This window comes from Gopherus flavomarginatus, chromosome 4 (assembly GCF_025201925.1).
Source record: "Gopherus flavomarginatus isolate rGopFla2 chromosome 4, rGopFla2.mat.asm, whole genome shotgun sequence".
Lineage (NCBI taxonomy): Eukaryota > Metazoa > Chordata > Testudines > Testudinidae > Gopherus > Gopherus flavomarginatus.
Window position 1 is genome coordinate 14,567,931 of NC_066620.1, and position 25,046 is coordinate 14,592,976.

General features: G+C 38.1%; 1 protein-coding gene across 6 annotated transcripts in view; it reads right to left on the reverse strand.

Annotated features, from left to right (window-relative positions):
- The window catches only part of KIF16B (kinesin family member 16B), a 218,987-nt gene that overhangs the window by 72,031 nt on the left and 121,910 nt on the right, over positions 1-25,046 (reverse strand). For 5 of the 6 annotated variants that reach the window (XM_050952005.1, XM_050952006.1, XM_050952008.1 and 2 more), the window contains exons 18-23: positions 15,239-15,271; positions 14,824-14,877; positions 12,328-13,686; positions 2,458-2,616; positions 1,518-1,623; positions 546-596 (exon numbers count right to left, since the gene is read on the reverse strand). In XM_050952005.1, the coding sequence (XP_050807962.1) occupies positions 546-596; positions 1,518-1,623; positions 2,458-2,616; positions 12,328-13,686; positions 14,824-14,877; positions 15,239-15,271 (1,762 nt within the window). The remainder of the gene's footprint in view (positions 1-545; positions 597-1,517; positions 1,624-2,457; positions 2,617-12,327; positions 13,687-14,823; positions 14,878-15,238; positions 15,272-25,046) is intronic. The other variant, XM_050952007.1, reaches the window with a different exon arrangement.

The following is a 25,046-nucleotide window of genomic DNA, read 5'->3' on the forward strand; positions in this document are numbered from 1 at the left end:
TCTTAACCAGGATAAGAAAAATGAGGAAAGAACTAGGGGGAAAAATGTGATATTGTCAAATAAAACATTATAGACCTACAACACTTAGTGGTAAAATACTTTCAGATTGTCTAACATTAAACCTTCAGGACATGTTCACAAATATTTGCACTGTAGTACTGCTAGTATTCTGAGGGTTCTGACAGTAGTGAGACAATTGGGAATCAGACATGTTAGAGCGTACTTTGATTAGAAATAATAATTTTGTTCCTGATCTTAAATTGTTTTTGTCCTATAGATCTAGGAAAGGGATACTGTTCCAAATAAAGAATTATGAAAAAAAAAAACCCTTCACCACAAAAATATGCTATTTAAATAAAGCAAGAACTGTACCCAACATGCAAGATTCCATTTTTTTTGCCTGAAAAATAGCTTGACTTCTCTATTAGCTATTAATCTTACTATAAATTTGAAATTCTAATTATGCAGCTAAACATTAAGAACTTTAATTACTGAGCATGCCATAATTTAAGACAACCATTTCATTCTGACGAATTATAACCTACCTCATACTTCAACTTGCGTTGAACAGTACCATTATGAAGCATTTCATTATCCTAAGAACCAAAAAGATACGTGTGATTAAAAAAAAGTTTCCTTGTTATAAAAGTTGAACTATTTATAGCAACACAGACCTAAAGTAATCAGCTTAACTGTCAAAAATATGCATCATCTTCTACTGGTGTTTGCTAAGATAGTGCCATACAGCTGAATTAAACTATTCCATTTTCCAATTAGGAAAAAGGGAATTTTAACAAGAATAGCTTGTTCATTTTTAAGCATGTATTATTAAAAATATTCAGTATTCATTTTGATGGAACTTTATGTTTTCATCAACAGAAGCATAATAAAAGGCAGAGGGAGTAAAAAAACTCTTCATATTAATTTGGAAAAGTTAAAGGCTTTGGTGCCATTTAGAGAATATCTTCATTGAGTGCTACATATCTGAGAAGAAACTTAGATTAAGATGCAGTTCACTGAAAATAACCGCAATGTAGGACAACATGGAAATATTGGGTGAAATCTCAGCCCCATTGACTTCAATGGAGCGTGTGTGTGTGTGTGTGTGTGTGTGTGTGTGTGTGTGTGTGTGTGTGTGTGTGTGTGTGTGTGTGTGTGTGTGTGTAAGTAAGTAAAAAAGACTATGGTGCACTAGCATACTGCACATCAAGTAGCTAGCTATACCCTGCTGCTATGTACAAGTTCCATAGTATGCCTTGATCTACTGCTGTTTGAAACCAAAGTATTTCAACCCTTAGATGACTTAATGTCAGGATATAAAACTAAATTCCGTAAAAATAATTTGAAACATGTTTGTTCTGCTCTTCACAAATAAAATACAGCCACTCTTTTTACATTATTTGATAAACTAAACTTACATTAATACAGATAAAACATGAGGAGTGTGAATAAAGGAATTAAACCAATGCTTTTGAAGTTATCTTTAAAAGTGATGTTTCCTAGCAGACTCTGCTCACCTTTAGAATTTCTGTAGGCTGAGACAGGCCCATACTGTTATTTTCAGATGTGTGGTGAATATTCTGAAGACGCCTTTGCACTTCTTCTTCAATTAATGCATTTATTCTTTTAAAAATGAACAGACATACAATAAAAAAATTATTCTTAAGACAATCGATATAGATATTTTAAAGTGTTCTTTGAATAGTTTATTCATCTTAAGCATTGTATATAAGAACATTGTGGACAGACTTTATTGGCCCCCAAAAAGTTATGATTTTTTTCACCAGTTTTTCTTTAACTTAAAAAGGCCAAAGAATTAATAACTGGCAATTAGTGGACCCTTGGTTAAATATCTAGTAAATGTTTCTCTCCATTTACATGCTGCCTTTGTATTTTACATTTTTTTTTAAGCTAACAGTTCCCTTTCATGACTTTGCCAACACATACACTATAAATAAGCAGACTAACAATATTTTGGCCTGCAGACACAGTGAAAGTTTCAAAAGTCTATACTAATTATTATGTGCATAAGTGTAAAATGAAATGAAAGAGAAAATAATGGAATTAATTTGTTCAATGTTTTGCTATTCTGCTTCGCTTAATATAATTTTATTTGTCACTTTTAGTATGCAAAGGTGTAAGTCAAGCAGACATTTAAGCAAATCTAAACAATTAAATTTAGGAACAATTTAAAATAAATATAAGCCTAAAGTTTCTTCAGGTACTATTCTAATACAGCATATATCTCAGAGAAGCCTACTGATCATAAAAAAACATTTCAAAGTAGTAAAGGCAGAGCATGTTTCTATCTAGATTGCAATTAAAGTACCATTTTGATAATTTACTAAATAAAGACCAAATCTTGAAAACACTTATGCAGAGTTTGGAATGTTTCAGTGATACTTTAACACTATTATTTAAAATCATATTAAATCTGAATAAAATCAGTATATGCACCTGTCATCAACCAGTGGAACAAAATGGGACTGTGACTTTGTAGGGCTGGTAGGGGAATTGGTGAGAGAGAGTCTGTCCTCTACTGTTCCATGATACCCTTTTTGTACACCATCACCTTCATATATCTTCTGCTTCAGCTGTTGAATTTCCTGGTCCAGTCTATAAGTAGATTTAAAAATATATTTCAAAATCTATGTTGTTCAAAATAAGAAATATGTCCGTCTGCAGTGTTTTAAGTTCCCTATTTACAACACACTGATTCCCAAGAATATTTGCATACAGATAAGACTGGAGATAATTAGGTGGTGGTATAATTAAATCAGGATCTTACCCCCCCTATGGTCTTTATGACTGTAGTCATAGAAATACTAAAAAATGTTATTTTATTAATGCATATATAGATAGGGAAAGTATACACTTATCATTTGAAAACTGGACTAGAATAGAAGCATTTTAGCTCAATAAATCAACATCTGTAACTTTCAATGCAACTGATGTCTCAGCTAGCTCATTAAAGTTAGGCCAGGTCTTATGAATCAATCTAGTAAAACGACTTGAAAAACCTTACCTCATTTTAGAACTCTATCAATGATTTCAATTATTCTGCTGCTAGTCTGGAAAAATTGGTTGAACTCAAAAGACAATACTAGAGTCAGAAATGAAGAAAATCTAACAACATGACAGAGTCTATTAAAAAAAACCCTAAAAATTGCATAATAATGTATGTAAATCCCATTATTTGTTCAGGTATCTTGTAATCTGAAAATGGACCATTTTAAAAACACCATACAGAGCTAGAATTTATTTTGAATTACTAATAGATCATTTTTCCCAAACACAAGTTTCCTCACATTCTCAAATATATTTCATATGTCACAAAAGCTGATTTATGCACATAAAAAGTCACTCACATTCTGGTTGAGTATTTTTCTCTGAAAATACTTTAGGCATCAAGTATTACAAATAAAAACACTTCCTAGCATATTTATTGTTTTCGTATAATAAATTTTAATCTGCATCTTTCAGATGTATTGTAGTTTAGACTAAATTAGCTTGTATATTCCCATGGATTGGTTTGTGTAGCCTTCCCTGCTTACTGTACAACTTTTGTCTAAGGTAGCTCTTCTTTTTAACAACCTGTAATTTAAAAATAAAAAACACAAACATGAAGAAGATCAAATCGCTGTGAATGAAAGGGAAATTACACAAATTCTGATCTTTGCAGATAAACATTATTTTATAGGTTCAGAGTTTTCAGACTTATATCCTCAAATGTACAGTACTGAGTTTGCTCTAAACCAGTGGGCAACCTGAAGCCCAAGGGCCACATGCGGCCCTTGAGAGTAATCTGATTGTGGGCCATGAGACATTTTGCAGATATTGACCGTCCGCAGGGATGTGCTGGTCGTCACTTCCTGCAGCTTCCATTGACCAGGAATGGCAAACTGTGGCCACTGGGAGCTGCGGGGGGCCATGCCTGAAGACGGTCAATGGCAGCAAAATGTCTCACGGCCCTCAATCAGATTATCCTGATAGGCCGCATGCAGCCATCAGGCTACAGGTTGCTCACCAGTGCTCTATACACTCTGAGTTCAGAACAGAAAAATAAAAATGGGGAAGGAATGTAGTGGATTGGGGCCGTGATAAATGAATTTCTATTTAACTTTTAAACAGAAGTATACCTCTAGCACCATTACCAGAAGTCACCAGTTCCTTTTGACTAGAAGATAAACCTATTCAGTGTGGGGAAAAATCTTGAGAGAAAGTTGATGGGAGACTGTGATACTCTGGCTGTATTAATCTTTCTAGATCCACTAACTCAAAAATAAAGCATGCATTAGGGTGATGTGTTCTCTCTATTGCATTAGGGGTAAATGACAATACTGTACCAATTGAGACACAATTTTGTATGTATTTTAACCCTAGCACAAGTTCACTTGCTGTAACCATTGTTTGGCCATCTTTATTTTCCTGAAATATATATTTACAAATAGGTGACAGAATTTGGAATTAGAATTAATTTAGTAAGAAGATATGAGAACTTGAGAAAAATAACATGTATCCAACTTCAAAGGACTGGCAGCTCACTGCAAAGTGATCACTTATTCTTAGACTACTTTAACTGAAAACTGGACTTAACAATTTTGTCTAGCTAATATAGATTTCAGCCTCTCCTTTAATTTCCTGATAGCCTGACGAGACAACATCATAGAGATCATAAGCAGCAAGACGTCATAAAATAGACAATGCAAGACATTTTATTGCTGGTTGGAATTTAGGCAGCATTTGAAGCTGCTGAAAAACAAACAAATGACAATATCTACTAAACAATAAAAAACAAAAACATTGTGTGTGATGCACATATGTGTATAATTTATTATGCATTACAGTCCAACACCTCCATTCAGGAATGGGAATCCATTTTACTATGTGCTGTTCTCTGAAAACCACAAACAAAGTACAACATGAATGTTCTGAAGAATTTAGAACCTTAAGATTAAACTAAGTAAGATTGTCTTACTCCATGAAGCTCAAGAGAAGTCAAAAACAGTATTTATGTATCTAGGCACATATATGGTTCATCACTGTACTGCATGTACCCCAATCAACACGGTGGGCCTGATATTTTTACTCAGACCACTTTATATCACCACCTCTGTGTTAAATAATCTTAGAGAAGGAGAAGGAGGAGTAAAACAACCCCTTTACATTGTCAACGTGGTTTAAAGTGGTGATAGTGCAAAGTGAATCAGGACCAGTATCTTCACTGAACCATCAAAACCTTCATATTACTAAGCTAATGGAGAGAGTTTCAAAAAGTACACAAGCGATTTAAGAGAATCTGTGGTCCTAAATCTCTCCTTGGTTAAACCATGTGATCTTGAAACTTATCTTGTTTTCCTTCTTCAACCAATCCCTTTCCTATGGTTTATTTCCCTCACTTGCAAGGTCTTCAGGGCAAGAACCACGTCTTTCTATTTTTTCTGCAACTCTTATTTGTAGCTAACTACAGATATTATAATAGTCAAGTTAAATACTTAATATATACAACTATTCTTACTATCTCCAAGGTAGGGACCAAGCCTTTCCATTTCTTCTGTAACGTATCTTGCACAATTTTGGGAACTGTTAAAATTATTTCTTGTTGTAAAGTTATTGCTTTTAGTATGCTCTATAACTGCCAAGCAACCAGAAGGACGTTACCTCTATCCCAGACAGGTTATTAGACATTTAACTATAGCAACTACCTCCAGTTATGAGGCAAAACAGTTTACATTAATTAGCCTGTTCAGAGAATCTGAGCAATTTGGGCCTCAACTTGACATAAATAGTCTAATAAATATTCAGTACATTTGAGAATCATTTACAAAATCAGAATTCTAGGCAGAGAAATAAAAGCTATAGGTAACTATATATGCTTCATAAACCTGAGCTTAGCTGACTTCCATCTTAATCTGTATGTATATATTGACACACACCATCAGGTGGCTTAATTGAATAATAAAACATTCTACTTGTTTTAGTAACACTGATGTAAGTAGCTACAGAATGCTCAGAAAACAACTGAATTACCCATGTACAAAAGATAGCGAAGGGATGTAAAAACACATCAATATTTAGTTCTTAGAAGAAAAACTATAAAGTAATATCAAACCTGCTAAATTACATATGCACCCATGGTAGCCTTCATAAACTGGTTTCAAAGTAACTTCTTCCAGAGAGGAGGATGAAAAGGAACTCTTTCTTTGAAATAATGATTTGAAAAAAACAATAGAGAAGAGCCAATCAGTTTGGCTACAGGTAAATGTTTATCTGATCAATTCCATGTGAATTATTTTCTAAGAAAGCAGCAGTGTAAAGTGTGGGAGAAAGGAGGATCAGATAATTACTCTGGGTTTCAAAAAAATCAAATTTTCAAGACTCTCTCAAGAAACAGCCATTTTAAAGCCCTGTTCTAAAGCTTTCCTTTTATCTCCAGACAATAATTATGGGTGTTTTTTTTAAATGCAGTAGTGCCCTTCTTCTACACAGTATGGGCCTGATGCATTGATTTCAATGGGATTTAATTCAGGCCCTAGATACTGTGAAACATTTCTCACTTTTTGAAAGGCAAAAATTTCCTTAGTTGAATTCCCTATGTTTGACCTCTTCCATACTTCATCTAAGTGCTGGGGTATAGTCCCAGCCAACAGCTGAAGACAGAATATTAGTAAGTCTATTGATGACATCATTGTGACACTCTGTACCTCAAAGTAGCACCCTGGAACCCTCATATTCACCTCTGTGATATTATTATGTTTTGAACAAAGTATACCTTATGAGGTATCATTTTAAAAATCTTGATCTGCTGAACATTAATATCCCTGTATCATTGTATGGGAAGTTATGAAGTATTGCTATATGTGTGTTACTGCAATATGTTGTGAGGTTGGGAACACCCACAACCAACCTTTCAGTTACAAAAAGGAGTAACCATCAATAGCCAGATGGCGTTAATGGCTCATCAACATGCAATCCATTATCCTAGAGACTTCTCAGAGAAGGCACATACACCATTAGGGCAAACTAACCCACATCACAGCCAAGATCTTTCCAACAAGCTGGAAGAAAGTATACAAGAGAGACAGTGACATCATCACTTGGTCTCTCTCCCCCCATCTCAACACCTGGAAGCATGCCTGGAATACAAAGGCTTTGAATGGGTAAGTTTGATTTCAGATTGGAAGGCAGTCCCAGTTTATGTACTTATGTACTGACCTGCTTGTACCATCTGCCAGGGTGAAAAACTCTGCTTGAGTCAACTTTTGCTTAGACTAAACGTTTAGGATTTAGAGTGCATGTTTCTATTTTTATTTCTTAAGGTAACTAACTTTGATCTTTATGCCTACCACTTATGATCACATAAAAACTATCTTTCTATAGTTAATAAACGTTTTTAATGTTCTGTCCTTACCAGTGAGTTGTCTAAAGTGCTTGGGAAAGTGCTGGTGCATTTCCACTTTCCTTTGACTAAGTGGCGAACTAAGTAATGAATGTACACTGGCCAGGCTTCTGACCAGTGCAACACAGTACAGTTCTGGATGCATGACTGGGGAGCTGGGAGGAAACTGGCTGGAGCCTCCCTATTGATGGTTTATGAGTGGCTGGAAGATCATTCATGTAACTCAGCAGGGTGTGTCCCAGCCTGTGGATGTCTGTGTGAGTGCAGTGCCCTTCAAAGGCTTGTAGCTTGACATCAGCATCACAGTGTGATGGCAGCCCAGGTTGGTGGGTTTGGAGGCCTCAGTAGTCCAGATTGCACTCTGGTGACCCTGTCACAATCATCCCTTGTACATATAAAGGATTTGTCATCACATAGTACTAAGTGAAACTTTAGTAAGTCTATTAATAACTACAAAACCAACATGAAACATTACACAGAGACATTCTGCCAGTTTTCCTAGGTGGGGATGATTCTGGAATGATACAGAACATCTTGAAAAAAGAAAATGAACAAATAAAATTTTCCATCTCTCCTTGACGCTGCTTTACAACAAATCAACAGTGATGTACACTGTTGCCCACTTCACAGATTTCTACTCTCTTTCTTCTCAAGAAGAACCTATTCTATCTCATTGTATGGGCTTTAGAGCTAGGAAGGAAATCTCAGATGCATTTAAAGTTAGCTTCTTTAATCATCTCCTTAATCTGTGTGGAAATTAGAAGCTGCCTGATTTTTCCTATCAGAGGCTCTTTCTGAATAACTAAACTTTACTATTTGGCCAAGAACGGAGACCTTTTCCATTTTGTTCTACCTTTTATCTTCTATGGACAAATGTTCTGATAGGCCATTTACTGAAGACAAATAATTGTGTTCTGTGAGATGGAGGGCAACAAAAATGATTAGGGTGCTGGAACACATGACTTATGAGGAGAGGCTGAGGAAACTAGGATTGTTAAGTTTGCAGAAGAGAAGAATGAGAGGGGATGTGATAGCTTCTTTCAACTACCTGAAAGGGGGTTCCAAAGAGGATGATCTAGACTGTTCTCAGTGGTAGCAGATGACAGAACAATGAGTAATGGTCTCAAGTTACAGTGGAGGAGGTTTAGGTTGGATATTAGTAAAAACTTTTTCATTAGGAGGGTAGTGAAGCACTGGAATGGGTTACCGAGGGAGGTGGTGGAATCTCCTTCCTTAGAGGTTTTTAAGATCAGGCTTGACAAAACCCTGGCTGGGATGATTTAGTTGGGAATCGGTCCTGCCTTGAGCAGGGGGTTGGACTAGATGACCTCCTGAGGTCCCTTCCAATCCTGATATTCTATGATTCTATGAGGGGTGATGTCATCAAAAGACTGTTATTCCGTCTATATCTGATGGCTGGGATGAATTATACTGGAACATCTTGACTGGTACAGGAGATCCAGGAGAGAAAAAGAAATATAATATTGGCAACATAGGTTTCTATATATTTGGGTAGAGGTATTTTTATTTCCTCTTCCTCAGGCAATGGAATATGAAATCAGCCCTTTCGCTTCTCAAAAACAGACCACCAACGTATTTGTTGTCTTGAGCCAGGTGCTACAATTATCAGTTACACTTTCAATGTAGGTCAACATTTTCTTTTTTAGTACCCATCTCACCCTCCCATTATCTCACTAAACACCATCATCATATGATTCAATTTCTTTTTAAGAACACAGAGTTAAGAAATAGTCAGCATGGATTTTGTCAAGAATAAATTGTGTCAAACCAACCTAATAGCTTTTTTTGACAGGGTAACAAGCCTTCTGGATAGAGTGGAAGCAGTAGTTATGGTAGATCTTGACTTTAGTAAGGATTTAGATACTCTCTTGCATGACTTTCTCATGAACAAATTAGGGAAATATAACCTAGAAGAAGATAGGTTGGTGGGTGCATAACTGGTTGGAAAACCTTTCCGAGAGTAGTTATCAGTCAAGCTGGAAGGGCATATCAAGTAGATCCTGCAGAGATGAGTTCTGGGTCCAGTTCTGTTCAATATCTTCATCAATGGCATACAGAATGGCATAGAGCGTACACTTACAAAGTTTTAGAATGATACTAAGCTGGGAAGGGTTGCAAGTGCTTTGGAGGATTAAAATTCAAGATGATCAGAGCATTTCTCCAGTTTATCCAGAAGTAAATAGGATTAAATACAATAAGGACAAATGCAAAGTACTCCACTTAGGAAGGAACAATCAGTTGTACACATACAAAATGGAAAATGACAACCTAGGAAGAAGTACTGTAGAAAGGGATCTCGGGGTCAGAGTGGATCACAAGATGAATATGAGACAACAGTGTAACACTGTTGCAAAAAAAAAAGCAAATACCATTCTGGGATGTATTAGCAGGAGAGTTGTAAGCAAGACATGAGAAGTAATTCTTCTGCTCTACTCCATGCTGATTAGGCCTCTACTGGAGTATTATGTCCAGTTCTAAGCACCACATTTCAGGAAAGATGTGGACAAATTAGAGAAAGTCCAGAGAAGAGCAACAAAAATGATTAAAGGTCTAGAAAACATGACCTATGAAGGAAGACTGAAAAAAATGGGTTTGTTTAGTCTGGAAAAGAGAAGACTGAAAAGGGACATAACAGTTTTAAAGTACATAAGAGGTTATTACAAGGAGGAGGGAGAAAAACTGTTCTCCTTAACCCCTGAGGTTAGGACAAGAAGCAATGGGCCTAAATTGCAACAAGGATGGTGTGACATGCTGTGGCTCAAAACAGTATCCTGGCACCCCCATATTCACATATGTCATATAATTAAGATATGTTTTGAATAAAGTATGCCTCGTTGAAGTATCATTTTAAAAGTCTTGACCTGTTAAGCATTAATATCCTGTTGGATTGTATGCGCTATCATTGTATGGGAAGTTATGAAGTTTTGCTATGTGTGCGTTACAGAAATATATGTTTTAAGGCTGGGAACACCCACAACCAGCCTGGCAGGTACAACAATGGAGCAGCCAGATGCTGCTGATGGCCCATTAAAGGGAGTCCACACTCACGACAGCTATCCTAGGAACTGTATACAATGGGAACTTCTCAGAGATAGCATGTGTAGACAATGGAGACTGCTTGACCCACGTCATAGCAAAGGCTCTAGAAGAAGCTACAAAAGAGGGGAAGTGACATCACTTGGCTTCACTTCTCCCACAACTTCTCACCTGGAAGCACATCTAGAGGACAAAGATCTGGAACAGGGAAGTGGTCCCAGGCTGGAAAGAAGAATCCCAGCCTGTGTATTAAGAAACTATACCATCTATCAGGTTCAAATCAGACTCAAATCTGGTCTAATTTATACAACTCAGTTTGCGATTTTACTTTTATTTCGTAGGTAACCAACTTTGAGCTGTATGCTTATTTCTTATAATCACTTAAAATCTATTTATCTTTCTGTAGTTAATAAATCTGTTTTATATTTTATCTAAAAACAGTGCATTTGGTTAAAGTGCTTGGAAAATCTGCTCAGAAACAAAAACTGGTGCATGTCCTCTCCACACTGAGGAAGGGGCAGACTGGTTAATAAACTTATACTTGTCGGGCATCTGACCAGGGCAAGACGGTACAGCCCTGGGGTCCTAGGCTGCGGAGCTGGGGGAATCAACTGGAGCCTCTCTATTGTTAGTTCATGAGTGAACTGAAGAAACATTCATGTAACTCAGCTGGGTGTGTCCCTGACTGTGCATGTCTGTGTAAGAAGAGTACCTGACACAGGTTTGTGGCTTAGCAACAGCATCACAATGTGATAGGAAGCCTGGGCTGGAGGGACAGAGGGCCCAGTGATACCCCAGTTCCAGGTTTCACCCTAGGAAGACCCGTCACAGGCAGTTTAGGTTGGACATTAGGAAAATCTTCTTGTCAGGGAAGTTAAGCACTGGAATACGTTGCCTAGGGAGGTTGTGGAATCTCCATCATTGGAGATTTTTAATAGCAGGCTAGACAAACTCCTGTCAGGGATGGTTTAGATAATACTTAGTCATGCCATAAGTGAAGGGGACTGGGATAGATGACCTCTCGAGATATCCTTCCAGTCCAACAATTCTATGATTCTATGAATGTTGACTGGCTGGTTAGGGAATAAATTAGTTTTTTGTAGGAATCTTTCAATAGGGTGTTTCCAACATGAGCTTAGTCTTTGATTTTAGTCTCATAGTAAATTACCAAGTATTAAATACCATGTCTGTTTACTCTTAAGACAAAAAAGGTATGTAAGAGGATGTTAAGCCTATCAAAGAATTACTGTTTGACATTTATCATACATATCACTTCCCAACTTTTATATCATTTTCTTTGTCATGATAACTAGGTGCTTTCTGACTATTCTCCAGTTTTCAATTACAATGACTAAGCCTTTAGTCAGTGCCACCAAAAGCTATGCTTTATTCAATCAAGATGAGGTACCCAACACCATGAACGTAGTCCTTCATTTATATTTTATTTAACTTGATTTCTAATTATTTTTAAAGATGGAAAGCAAAATCTATGCATGCACTTAAACCACTTATGAGAATTGTTCTGTGTACATATTGAATGTGTGGCTGGCCCCTTGTTCAGCTGAGCTTTCTGGACAGGAAAAAAACATGTTCAAATAAGGAACTTAAATACTGTGATAATGGACACAAATACTCTGCTGATGAAGATGGGATAAGTAGCTGAACAGAACTTAATTGAAAAGCAAGAAATATAGGCTTTAGAATGAGTTCATAGCTATACCCTCTCACTTCTGTGGACAACCACCTTACATGCACTGTGGAACTGGAATACTAAGAAACAAAGAAGCCTCTTTTCTACAATTTAAAATATAGGCAAAACACACTTCTTTGTGTACAGAGTCTATTAAATTGATGATCCCTGTAATTCTCACCTTTCTCTATCCTGTTCAAGGGCTTTTTGTTCAGCTTCTAGACTAGCCTGCAGACCTGCCTGTTCGCTGCAGCTGCTGTTGAGAATTGCAAGTTTTTGTTTTTGCTCTTCAATTTCAACATCTATTGTGGAACTACGCTGCAGAGCGGAGTGTCTCCTTTCCAACTTAGCTACTGCTTGCTCCAGTGCCTCTCTCTGCTGTTTTTCCCTTGATTCGAGAATTTCTTTTTCTTTTTTCCGAACTTTTTCCTCCTGACGAGCTACGTTGGCTGTAAATTCAAATGTTTCTTGGAGCTGCTGCAACTGGTTAGTGCTGACTCTATATTGCGCAAGCTGCTCTTCTTTTTCTTCCATTTCTTTCTCAACTTGATAAAGAGTATTGTCTAACCCTAGCAGACCTCTATGAAGGACTTCAGTAGCTCTCTGTTTTTCTTCCAACAAAGCTGGCAAGTGATTATGCCTCAGGTATTGAAGCTGGCGCTCTTTATATTGGAGCCTGTATTCTGCTGGCTTTATCTTCTCAAATTCTTCAACCATCACTGTAGCATCCACAACGTTTTCATCATCTTTTTTGAGGAGGTTTAACCGTTCTTTGTGTGCATATTTTAAACGGTCCAGAGTTTCATGTTCATCTGCTACTTCCTTTTCTAGATGATCCCTTTGTTGAAATAAGTCTTTCTCCAAAATAGTCAATTGTTCTAATTGCTTTCTTTTAAAATCCATGAAATTATGCTGTGATTTTTCTAATTCTTCACTGTCTTCGTCACCTTCAGATCTAGCTTCCTTGACCCTCAAGAGAGATTCTCTAATTTCTTCAAGTTCTCTTTTCTCTTCTTCAACCCTTTGCACATCCCCTCTCTTGAGTAGCTGTATCATAACCTGTTTTTCTCGAAGCTGTCCTTCTAGGTGAGCCACTTGCATCACCTGCTCCCTTTCTTGTTCTTCAAGCCTTTTTTTTTCTAATTCCAGCTTGATGCACTGTTCATCTTTTTCCTTTTTAAGTTTTTCTAGTTCTCTGAAAATCTGCATTTTCTCAACTTTTTCATTATTATTAAGTTCTTGCAAGCGTTGCAGTTCTTCTTTAACTCGAGCAAAAATTTCTTCCTGTTGTTTCGTTTTCTGAAATTCTATCTCCTGATGTTCTCGTAGTCTCTCTTCTTCAAATTTCTCTTTTTCAGCCAGCAAGTCTTTTAACCTGCTTTCAATGTGAACGCTTCGCCGTTTCAGGCTCTCTTCCTGTTTTCGTATTTCCAGTTGGACTATTTCTGTTTCCTTGCGCTGTGACTCCACCTCTTGCTGCATTCTTTCTAGTTCTGCTTTGTCAGATTTTTGTTTTTCTTCCATTTCTTCTATCAGTTTCCTAAAATAAAATATGTACAATATGTATATGAGATTGATACCTTCAAAACATTCCTTCCCTTTCCCTAATATGGTTAATATTTTCCTAAAAGTTACCAGGGTTTGGAAGAGGATCTAAAAACACATACCAACATGAATTGTTTTGTTTAAAGATACAATTTTATTTCAGTTTTTTTTGATCTGCCTCATGTTAGTAACATGCCTTCATAATTTAGTAGCTTATATTTAACTCAATTTCTGGAGAAAAACATAGTTATCAGATCCAAATTACTTCGAGCAAAGCTTTACCTGACAAGCAGATACACTACAGAATTGACACATACTGAACTATCATTAAATTATCTTTAAATTGTAGGTATATGAAATTACATTAAGTCAATTCATGTTAGTAGTAGAAGCACTACATGTTTAAACCACAATAACTCCATCCAATGTAATAATATTCATTAAATACACACTGCATGACTGCGCTGCAGAATACGATTCAGGCATGAACACAACGATTAGATTAAAAATTCACATCCTCCAATCTTGTTTGAGTGAATTGTTTTAAATCCATCAAATTTCACTCTTTTAGGGAACTTCCTCTTGTAATTGGCACATTTGGTTGGAAGTGTGGGAATAGCTCCTGTCTCCTAGAGACAAACTGTCTTCTCTTCCTTATACAGAATATAATTCTTCTCTCACAGTCTCTTTGAGGGCAGGAGAGGAGGAGGGTCAAGATTAATTATGAAGGAGTGTAGAAAACGCCAAGCTACACATATCTGCATAGTGCAGTGGTCTGAAGATTAGTGTAATGGCATTGTACAGCCAATTGTTTAGCCTTGAATAAGTAAAATAGTCAAACTCGGACAAAATAAGAGAATGAAAGAAAATACATACAGAAAACAGACAACAAAATCTGAATTCAAATAATGCATATTTCTTCATATATACTCAACCACAGTGAGTATAGTGAGGAAGGATGGTACAGTGGTTAGGGCTTGGGCTTCAATTCCCATCTGTAAAATGGGGACAATAGTACTTACCTACTCCACAGGGATGTTCTGAGGATAAATTCATTAAAGATTGTGAGGCACTCAAACACTGAGATTATGAGGGGCATAAGTACCTCAGACGGGTAGTAGAAAGAAGTTACCTTTTACTTTCTAATTTTTCCAGTTCCTCTCGTTGTTGTCTCTCAAATTCTAGTCTAATTAAAAAAACATGGGAAAAAGGAGTGTCATTTCTTGAAAATTACAAAACAGAAATAAAGCATGGCACATTTTACATCATGGCGTCTGTTTTAAAAGTTTACGTTAATATTGTGGCCTGGCAAGTTTTATAATAGCTTAATATGCTCTATAAGAATTGAAAACATTTCCTTAAATATGGCCACCAATTAGATTCTGTGCTGCTGGGCACTTGTATGGAAGCTGAAAAGTAACTGAATTTCTGGGAAGAAATGATTTAAATAGTAACATTAAACAGGACAGATGAATGATTAGCACAGCCTCTGCAAGCTAACTATATGCAGACATAGCAATCAATATATAGAAATTGAGTTTCTCTACCTTAGACAGATTGGTCCTTTTACAGGGAATAGACTGCCACAGGAGGTAGAGAGAAACAAAGTGATCAATTAAGAAAGGAACTGATAGAACAAAAGGCAAGAGAAACGCAGTGAAAAATATTTTAAAGCCAACAATCTACCTACAAAATTAGCTTTTTAAAAAAAGCAAACAGACCTTAGCTTTGCTTTCTGACATTTGTTAGGTTTACATTCTTCAAGCAACAGTCAATCACATTGTAACTCTAAACTAAACAGCGATTCACATAAATTAAACAGTTATTTTTCCTAAGCATGCTTTTCATATGCCAGTGATTGTTATTCAACTTTCATGTTCCTTTGGCTTATTAACTGGGCACAAATTTGAGAAAGCTAAAAGGTATTTGAATTTCAAAAGGACCTAAATGGAGCATGAAAGCTATTTTTTCTCCAAAAAAGCAAATAATCATTGTAATTCAGTCGTTCTAATACAGCTAACAAAAAGAACACCAGGCCGAGGTAAAATGAAACATGGTATAAAACCCCATTTCAGAACATCAAAATATTTGGATTAACTGAGTGTATTGCTGGTATTTTTAACACTGCTGAGAATATTATGTAACATTAGAAGTGTCAGGTGCCAGAAGCTCATGAACAGAAGTCTTTTCCCCCCACTATTTAAATCTAAATAAAATAAAATATTGGTTAAGAGACTCATGCTGAGGAGCATCACCTACATTTTCATACGAAATATTTTCATATTAAGGACTCAGTTCAATGGTATTAGTATCAATACATAACCTCTGCTTTTATTTAATATTATTTTCTGCAAATAATACAACTGTCCACCACAGAAAGGGAAAAAGAGGTATTGTATGGGGCAGGTGTAATTGGAAGATGGAATATACAGCAAGCATCTACTGTTTATATTTAACTAAAAAACTAAAAAACTGGATTTCTTGTACTCTAGGCACCTCTACCAATCACTTTAAATACAGTAGAAATCAACAAACCACACAATACTCCATACACATAACTTTATGACTGTGAAATGAACTATTGCAAATCCCACTTTCTGTAGGTATCAACCCATAGGCGATGATTTTGTCATGGAGGTTGCAGAAGTAACTGAATCTGTGATTTCCAGCGATCTCCGTGACTTCAGCCTGTGGTGGTCGCGAGTTCCAGGGTCCCCTTTGCCTCAAGTAGGGGGAAGGGAGCTGCAAGGTATCCCCGGTGCGTCTGGTGGGGCCCCCGGAGCTACAAGCTGCTGCGGGTGGTGGAGGAACCCCGAGCTCCCAGCCACCATGGGTGGTGGGAAAACCCCCAAACCCCTCCGGGGGATGGGGAATCCCGGCTGCCGGCGGGGGTACCGGCCACCGCAGGCAGTGGGGGAATCCCGGAACCACCAGCCACCACAGGCAGCAGGGGAATCCGCCGAGCCCTCAGCCATCGTGGGCCACCCTGCAGCCCTTGACCAATGTGGGAGGCAGGGGCTCCCCACAGCTCCTGGCCTGATGGGCAGTGGAGGACCCCTGGAGCTGCAGGCGGCCTGGGTAACTCATAGCCCCCAGTTGCTGCAGGCAGCTTCTAGCCCCTGCGCAGCTGACCTGCTTCAGGCAGTGTGGGGACCCACAGATCCCCATTTTGCCAGGCATATTTTTAGTAAAATTCACGGACAGGTCACAGTTTCCGTGACTTTTTCTTTTTTGCCCATGACCTGTCCATGAAGTTTACTAAAAATATTCATGACAAAAATCTTAGCCTTAATCATCCCTCATCCTCAAAAGCTCCAATAAAGAGGATAAGCATGCCCTAAACATCAACAGGTTTGAGTTACTGTAGGCCAAGATGAGGAATAGAATCCTCACAAAAATTATCTCACCAATAAGCCACTTGTGTTCACCTCAAGGAGATGTCTACCTAGCGTGCCTCTGCTGATCTCAACTTCAGTAATATGGTACAGGAAGAGAAGAGGTCTCTCCAGAAGATAGACCTTAAGCTATTTAGCACTTTAAAGATCAATGCCAACACCCAGAACTCCATTCAGAAATACACAAGCCAGAGCAGATCATGAAACACTGGTCCTAATGGAACATTTCACTTAGGCATGTTGCCATATTCTGCTCTAGTTTTAACTCAGAAATGGGGTTAAATACAGCACAAATCTGCAGTCCAGTGTCAGGGTAATAAAAAGCTTGAATTACAACACTGTAGTCTGTAACAGAAAGAAAGGATGCAACCTCTTCAAAAAATAAAAGTGAAAAGTTGCCTTGGGTACCAATAAAAGAGGACCATCCAACAAGAACTAGGAATATAACCAGACTATCAGATTGCAGACACAGGTAATACAGTGGGGAAGCATGCCTGACAGACACAGAGAGACAAATTTGCCATATTTCTCATTGCCTTCCTCCATATCACCTCTGTTTTACCAGGACTGGTAAACCTCAGACAGTTAACTTCCAGTCACACTAACACCTCAACCACACATTGGGAAAGGAACTCAACTGCACATTCAGCTAGTATACTGCATACTAAAAACAACAACACAACCACATGCTTCCTTATTGGTGGACTCATATACATATTATTGAAAGGAGAGGACAAAAGTGGACTTCAGGGAACTTCATACAAGAGCAGCCTATAGGTAGAAGAGCAGTTCCTCTTTGGACCAAGCCCACCTAAAGCAATACTATCAACTCTTACCAAGATCAAAAGCATGTAAAAATAACTTTGTGGTCAACAGTATCAAAGACAGCTAAGAGATCTAATACGAGCATGAATACTTGGAGCCAGGTGTAAACTGGTATATGGGTGATTTCAATGGAGCTCAGTTGATTTAAACCAGCTGAATATCTGGAATTTGATTTTCATGTATCACTACATAGTAGTTAGTACCCAGACAAGGTCAGAGAATTCTGAGACATCTACCTACTGTGACTTATCTTGCAGTAAACTTGTCAGTTATCCTTACCACAAGGAATTGTGATGATTTCTTGAGCATAGGTCATATCAAAGACTCTTAAATGCATCAGATTGCCAGCTTCTCTCAAAAGAAAATGTTAACAATTTCCATCAATACAAGGGTAAGCATTTCCCTGCTGGCCTTCAGCAACTAGTAAAGACATGGATTCATGTTCTCCCAACACTTTCAGTACCTGAGAGTGCCACTGATTAAAACTCAAGCAGAGATGAGGTAATGTTTGCCTCCCCATGATGCACCAAGTTTGGCCTGAATCAGAATGCAGTTTCACCATAAAACAAAAATTTCCTTTCAACAGAAAGTATTCAAATCAGCACTTAGGTGGACACAGCAAGGATTCACCAAGCCGTATACAACCCAAAACAAAACTGAGTGAGAATTTTGCAAAATCCTTCCTAGAGACAAAGAACCTCTACTTGCCTTCCCACACAACTACTGCACAAGCGTTTTTAAATTCTTTATGAGTTGATCAGTTTCCCTTCAAGACTTCCATCATCGTTCTAGCTCTCATCGTCTCCTTCCTCTTTCAGTTGTTGCAGGCCATCTTGAACCAGACAACTCTGAAGGGAAAGCCAGGGTGGGCAGTGTGTATAGGCTACCTCATCAATGGTTAAGGATAAAAGCGTACTATGGAATTGCAAACCATTAACTCAGTGATCCATCAGAGGAAAAGCTTTCTCCCTCAGAGCCCTTCAAAAATGCTCTGGCTCTATTAATTTCCCAAGAGAGATCAACGAAAAGGTCAGCTGAAGTTTATATGATTTATAGCTGTTTGTTCCCACATCCTCTATTATTTGTTAGTAGCATTTGGAGTGTGTTAGGTGAAACTAAACTACTAAAATCAGCTTCAAATGCATAGAAAGTATATTAAAAAAAATTTCACCACTAGTAATAGTAATTAGTAATATAGTAATAATTGGAGATATACCAATCTTCTGGAACTGGAAGGGACCTTGAAAGGTCATTGAGTCCAGCCCCCTGCATTCAATAGCAGGAGCAAGTACTGATTTTTGTCCCAGATCCCTAAACGGCCCCCTCAGGGACTGAACTCACAACCCTGGGTTTAGCAGGCCAATGGTCAAACCACTGAGCTATCCCTCCCCGTATCATGTCACTGTCAATTTTACATGCATAAGCACAGTAACTTGCTATTTTTCTTCATTTTTCTTGTTCCGTGAAAAAATTCTTATATTTCCTTAACATACATTAGTTATTAAAATCATGAATAGTATAATCAAAATGAAGAAAATCTACATTAACTTTAAAATAAGGATTAAAAGCTGCCTTTGTTCTTCTGCACAATTCCCTCAATGGAATTTAATCTGATTTATTTGGAGTTAAATGGACATCACTATCCCTGAAAAAAATTAGACTTTCAGTACATGCTGCAGAATAAATTAAGCCAATTCTTACTAGCACAATACTCCAATAGCTTAATTTAGGCAGCACAACATGTACTGTTACTGATGCACACCTATGTAGGCAAGACTGAGTGCTGGTAAGACTACAAAGATGTTACAATACTAGTTTAGCACCCCAATTTATATGCTTAATTAAAAAAGCTAAATCTATGGCAAGACCAAAGTTTCTCATAAAATTATAGTAAAATGTAACTTACAGAAGATTCTCAAGTGAAATCTTCAATGTAAATCTATGAGCAAAAGCTCTCTTTTATCCATAGCTTATTAGTTGAAGAAGTGTTGAATGACACTGGATACGAGAAGAAGGGTGAAAATAAGCAGAACAAAACATTTTGGAAATTAAACCAAAATTGTGTTTAATATGGCACTACATTTTACAGATTGACAAGAGTAAAACTAGCCCTGCCTGAAGGCATCATAACCGAACAAAAAGAATCCCTAAAAAATTCCTTAGGGAACTGCATTATTATACAAAAAGTTATCTCTTTATGAGGCACACAAAATTCTCACTGTATGAAAACAGCAGAGAAAAACTCACTGATATAGAAAACATGTAGAAAGTACAGCAATCTCCAGTAATCAGCCAACATTTAGCAACAGTTACCACACAGGGTATCTAGGGGTATGTCTACACTACGGCATTATTCTGATTTTACAGAAACCGGAATTTGGAAACAGCTTATATAAAGTCAAGTACATGCAGCCACACTAAGCACATTAATTCAGCGGTGTGCGACCATGTACCGAGGCTAGCGTCGATTTCCGGAGCGTTGCACTGTGGGTTGCTATCCCATAGCTATCCCATAGTTCCCGCAGTCTCCTCCACCCACTGGAATTCTGGGTTGAGATCCCAATGCATGATGCGACAAAAACAGTGTCACGGGTGATTCTGGGTAAATGTCGTCACTCAATCCTTCCTCCTTGAAAGCAATGGCAGACAATCATTTAGCGCCCTTTTCCCTGGATTGCCCTGGCAGACACCAAAGCATGGCAACCATGGAGCCCGTTTAGCCTTTTGTCACTGTCACCATATGTGTACTGGATGCTGCTGACAGAGGCTGTACTGCAGTGCTACACAGTAGCATTCATTTGCCTCTGCAAGGTAGCAGAGATGTTTACCAGCCCTATTGCACCATCTGCTGCTTTGGAAATTGGCGATGACAGTTACCAGTCCTATTGTAGCATCTGCTGCTGTCATGGGTGCTCCTGGCTGGCCTCGCTGAGGTCGGCCAGGGGCGCATGGACAAAAATGGGAATGGCTTCCCAGGTCATTCCCTTCTTTACGTTTTGTCTAAAAACAGAGAGTCAGTCCTGCCTAGAATATGAGGCAAGCCTACTAAAGAACCAGAGAGCACAGCCGCTCCGGGTCAGAGCCCCAGACATCCCACAGAAATGATGAGCTGCATGTCATTCTAGGGGATGCCCCTGCAACAACCCCACCCGTTGCTTCCCTCCTCCCGCACCCCTCCTGGGCTACCGTGGCAGTTATGCCCCCATTTGTGTGATGAAGTAAAAAAGAATGCATGAATAAGAAACACTGACTTTTTAGTGAGATAAAATGAGGGGGAGGCAGCCTCCAGCTGCTATGATAGTTCAGGCAGGACTGAATCTCCATTAGACAAAGCTTAAAGAAGGGAATGACCGGGAGTCATTCCCATTTTTGCCCAGGCGCCACCGGCCGACCTCATTGAGGCCAGCCAGGAGCACTCACAGGATGACGACAACGGCTATCAGTCCTATTGTACCATCTGCCATCAAGGAAGGGATGCTGCTGTTTAGTGCTGCAGCACCTCGTCTACTAGCAGCATCCAGCAGACATACGGTGACATTGAAAAAAGTCAAGAAACGATTTTTTCCCCTTTTCTTTCACGGAGGGCGTGGAAGGGAGTAAATTGATGACATATACCCTGAACCACTCGCGACAATGTTTTTGACCCTCCAGGCATTGGGAGCTCAGCCAAGAATGCAAATGCTTTTCAGAGACTGCGGGGACTGTGGGATAGCTGAGTCCTCAGTCCCGCCTCTCTCCCTCCATGAGTGTCCATTTGATTCTTTGGCTTTCCGTTATGCTTGTCATGCAGAACTGTGCTGAGTCCCTGCTGTGGCCTCTGTCTATCATAGCCTTGGAGATTTTTTCAAATGCTTTGGCATTTCATCTTTGGAACAGAGCTCTGATAGAACTGATTTGTCTCCCCATACAGTGATTAGATCCAGTATCTCCTGTACGGTCCATGCTGGAGCTCTTTTTGGATTTGGGACTGCACGGCCACTCGTGCTGATCAGAGCTCCATGCTGGGCAAACAGGAAATGAAATTCAAAAGTTCTCAGGACTTTTCCTGTCTACTTGGCCAGTGCATCCGAGTTCAGATTGCTGTCCAGAGCGGTCACAATGGTGCACTGTGGGATAGCACCTGGGGGCCAATACCGTCGAATTGCAGCCACACTAACCCTAATCCGACATGGCAATACCGATTTCAGCGCTACTCCTCTCGTTGGGGAGGAGTACAGAAATCGGTATTAAGAGCCCTTTTTATTGATATAAAGGGCTTCGTTGTGTGGACGGGTGCAGGGTTAATTCAGTTTAATGCTGCTAAATTAGGTATAAATGCATAGTGTAGACCAGGCCTAGGATAATGCAATTATAGCCTGTTTTGGATGGACTAATCTGTCTCAAGTAACACTGATGGCAACTGTTGAGCTTTTTAAAAGTAACCACTAATTCAGACTACATTACTGTCATATTAGTAAACCTAGATAACATTCTGGCTCTGCTACAGAAAAAACCTAATTTGAAAGAGTTTTTTTTTTAAAATGCAATATGGTAATTTTCAGTTTTAAATGTATATAATACATTCAATTATGTTAATCCTTAACGCTACAAAAGATGACAATTGCCTTCATAATAATGCACCAAATTTGCAATTGTTACCTGTTTTGCACCTCTGGTTTGTCTTATTGTCCAGTTTAGCTGCAGTATCAATGCTATTATGAAATGTCATGCCAATGCACCAAACACTTAAGCAATTAAATAAGTGCAATGTTAACAAGGACGATTTAAAAAAATAGCAATTTACATCTTTCATCTCTTCTGTTCACTGAGGCAACAGAAGTTATTCCCCATCTTAATACTTTCCCCTTTCTCTTTTATATCTTCTTTGTATATTAGATCCCATTCTTCTTTTGTGTTCTCTAATTGTATCTTTTCTCTACTTCTCCCTTCCACTTTCCTTTTCTTACTTTCTATGTATTCCTCTCTACCTACTTCATTCCTTTATTTTGTTACCCTGTTCACATCACTCCCAAGCTTCTATTCTTTAAAAGGTAACTAATCCCCACTCCCAAACTACCTTTTATTCTCTCATACAAAGATCAGCTGACACACATTCATTCACTAGCCTTGGTTCTAGAGGAGTATAGCTTTCAGACCGGCTCGAGCTGCTTACGAGCTGATGGAGGACTTGCAGATAGCCTTCAAAGACCCACATTTAAGCACGAGTCTTCTGAAGTAGAAAAAAAATTAATGGATGTACGCTTACTGCATCCAGGTATTTATTGCAAAACCTGATTGTCAACTGAGAATAAAACAAGTGCTGTTACAAATGTAGAAAGTAACCTAGTACAGTAGAATCTCAGAGTTAAGAACACCAGAGTTACCAACTGACTGGTCAAGCACACATCTCATTTGGAACCGGAAGTACACACACAGGCAGCAGCAGAGACAAAAAAAACAAACAACCCCAAATACTGTACAGTACTATTTTAAACATCAACTAGTAAAACAGAGAGTTTAAAAAAAGATTTGACAAGGTAAGGAAACTCTTTCTGTGCTTGTTTCATTTAAATTAAGATGGTTAAAAGCAGTATTTTTTCTTCTGCGTAGTAGTTTCAAAGCTGCATTAAGTCAATGTTCGTTTGTAAACTTTTGAAAGAATCATAACATTTTGTTCAGCGTTACGAACCTTTCAGAGTTATGATCGCTATTCCCAAGATGTTCATAACTCTGAGGTTCTACTGTATGTACATATACAGTAATTCTGATAAGATTAGGATGTCACAAGAACATTCTGAAGACACATCAAGAACAGGAAAGCAAATAATCTTACCTGCATTAACAGCCACTAAAGTTTAACAAGCTGGCTATTCAAAGCTCTTTATACTACCTTGCTGAATTTATATGGCGTGAGACTCTAAAAAGCAAAGTGTTTACATTTAAAGCTGTTTTCTATCTAGAGAAGAAAGAGAAAGGTAGGACTTATTGTCCACCCTACTCCAATTCCACCTGCTCCTTAAATTAGGATACAGAATATCAACCTGCTCTGAAAGCAGAGCTGGTTAAACTAGCTCGAGCAAAGTGTTTTAAGATCAACTTCAGGTCGTTACAATTTTATGAGAACCTAGGGCTGTCAATTAATCGTAGTTAACGCCCCCCGTCCGCCCTGTCATCACTCCGCTGTCCTCCCAGACTCTCCTTTTGCTCTAAAGGACTTATAAACTCTAAAGTGTTACGTTGTTTTATTATATAAAAAATAATTCTAAATTTGTACGTTAAACTTTCATGATAAAGAGATTGCACTAGAGTACTTGTATGAGGTTAACTGAAAATACTATTTCTTTTATCTTTTTTACAGCACAAATATTAGTAATAAAAATAATATAAAGTGAGCACTGTACACTTTGTATTCTATGTTGTAATTCAAATCAATGTATTTGAAAATGTAGAAAACATACAAAAATATTTAAATGGCATTCTATTATTGTTTAACAGTGTGATTAAAAAAATTAATCACGCTTAATTGTAGTTTTAATCGTTTGACAGCCCTATTACAATCCAAATTTTTTTTAAAAAGCTACTTGCTGCTTTAGACAGAATCCGAGAGAGAGCAATATAATCTTAAAATGAAACCTCCTATGGCACAGGTACTTCACAGAGTCCAGGGGATGACCTCCAAATTGCTCTCAGAAATAGGAACCCAACTTCATTAATGAGGCTAGCAATATGCAACTCTTAATTTATAAGCTATCACAGAAAATGAGAACAGAAACCCACAGGCTCTTCTGCCATTGATTGTCCAAAGAGATCAGACCTTACAAGCTGTTTATTGAAATCTTTAGAAACTGTAAAGGTAGCTATCAGCCCTTATGTTATAAATTGCTGAACCTGAGAAAGACCATGAAAGTAACAGGCCTTGCAGAAATCAATCAAAGACAGAAGGCAAAAGAGCACTTCAGAGCACTCCTATGCAGACGGAGGGATAGAGACAAGAGAGACTTGGATCCATATAAAATTTCAAACCTTTAAATTTTAATACGAACTATATTTATAAACCTACAGAGAACGCCATCTCTCACTGCTTCATACTTCTGTATCTTCAACGTTTTGCTCCAGAAAAGTATTCCCAGATGTTAGTGCATTGTGCTGCACAATG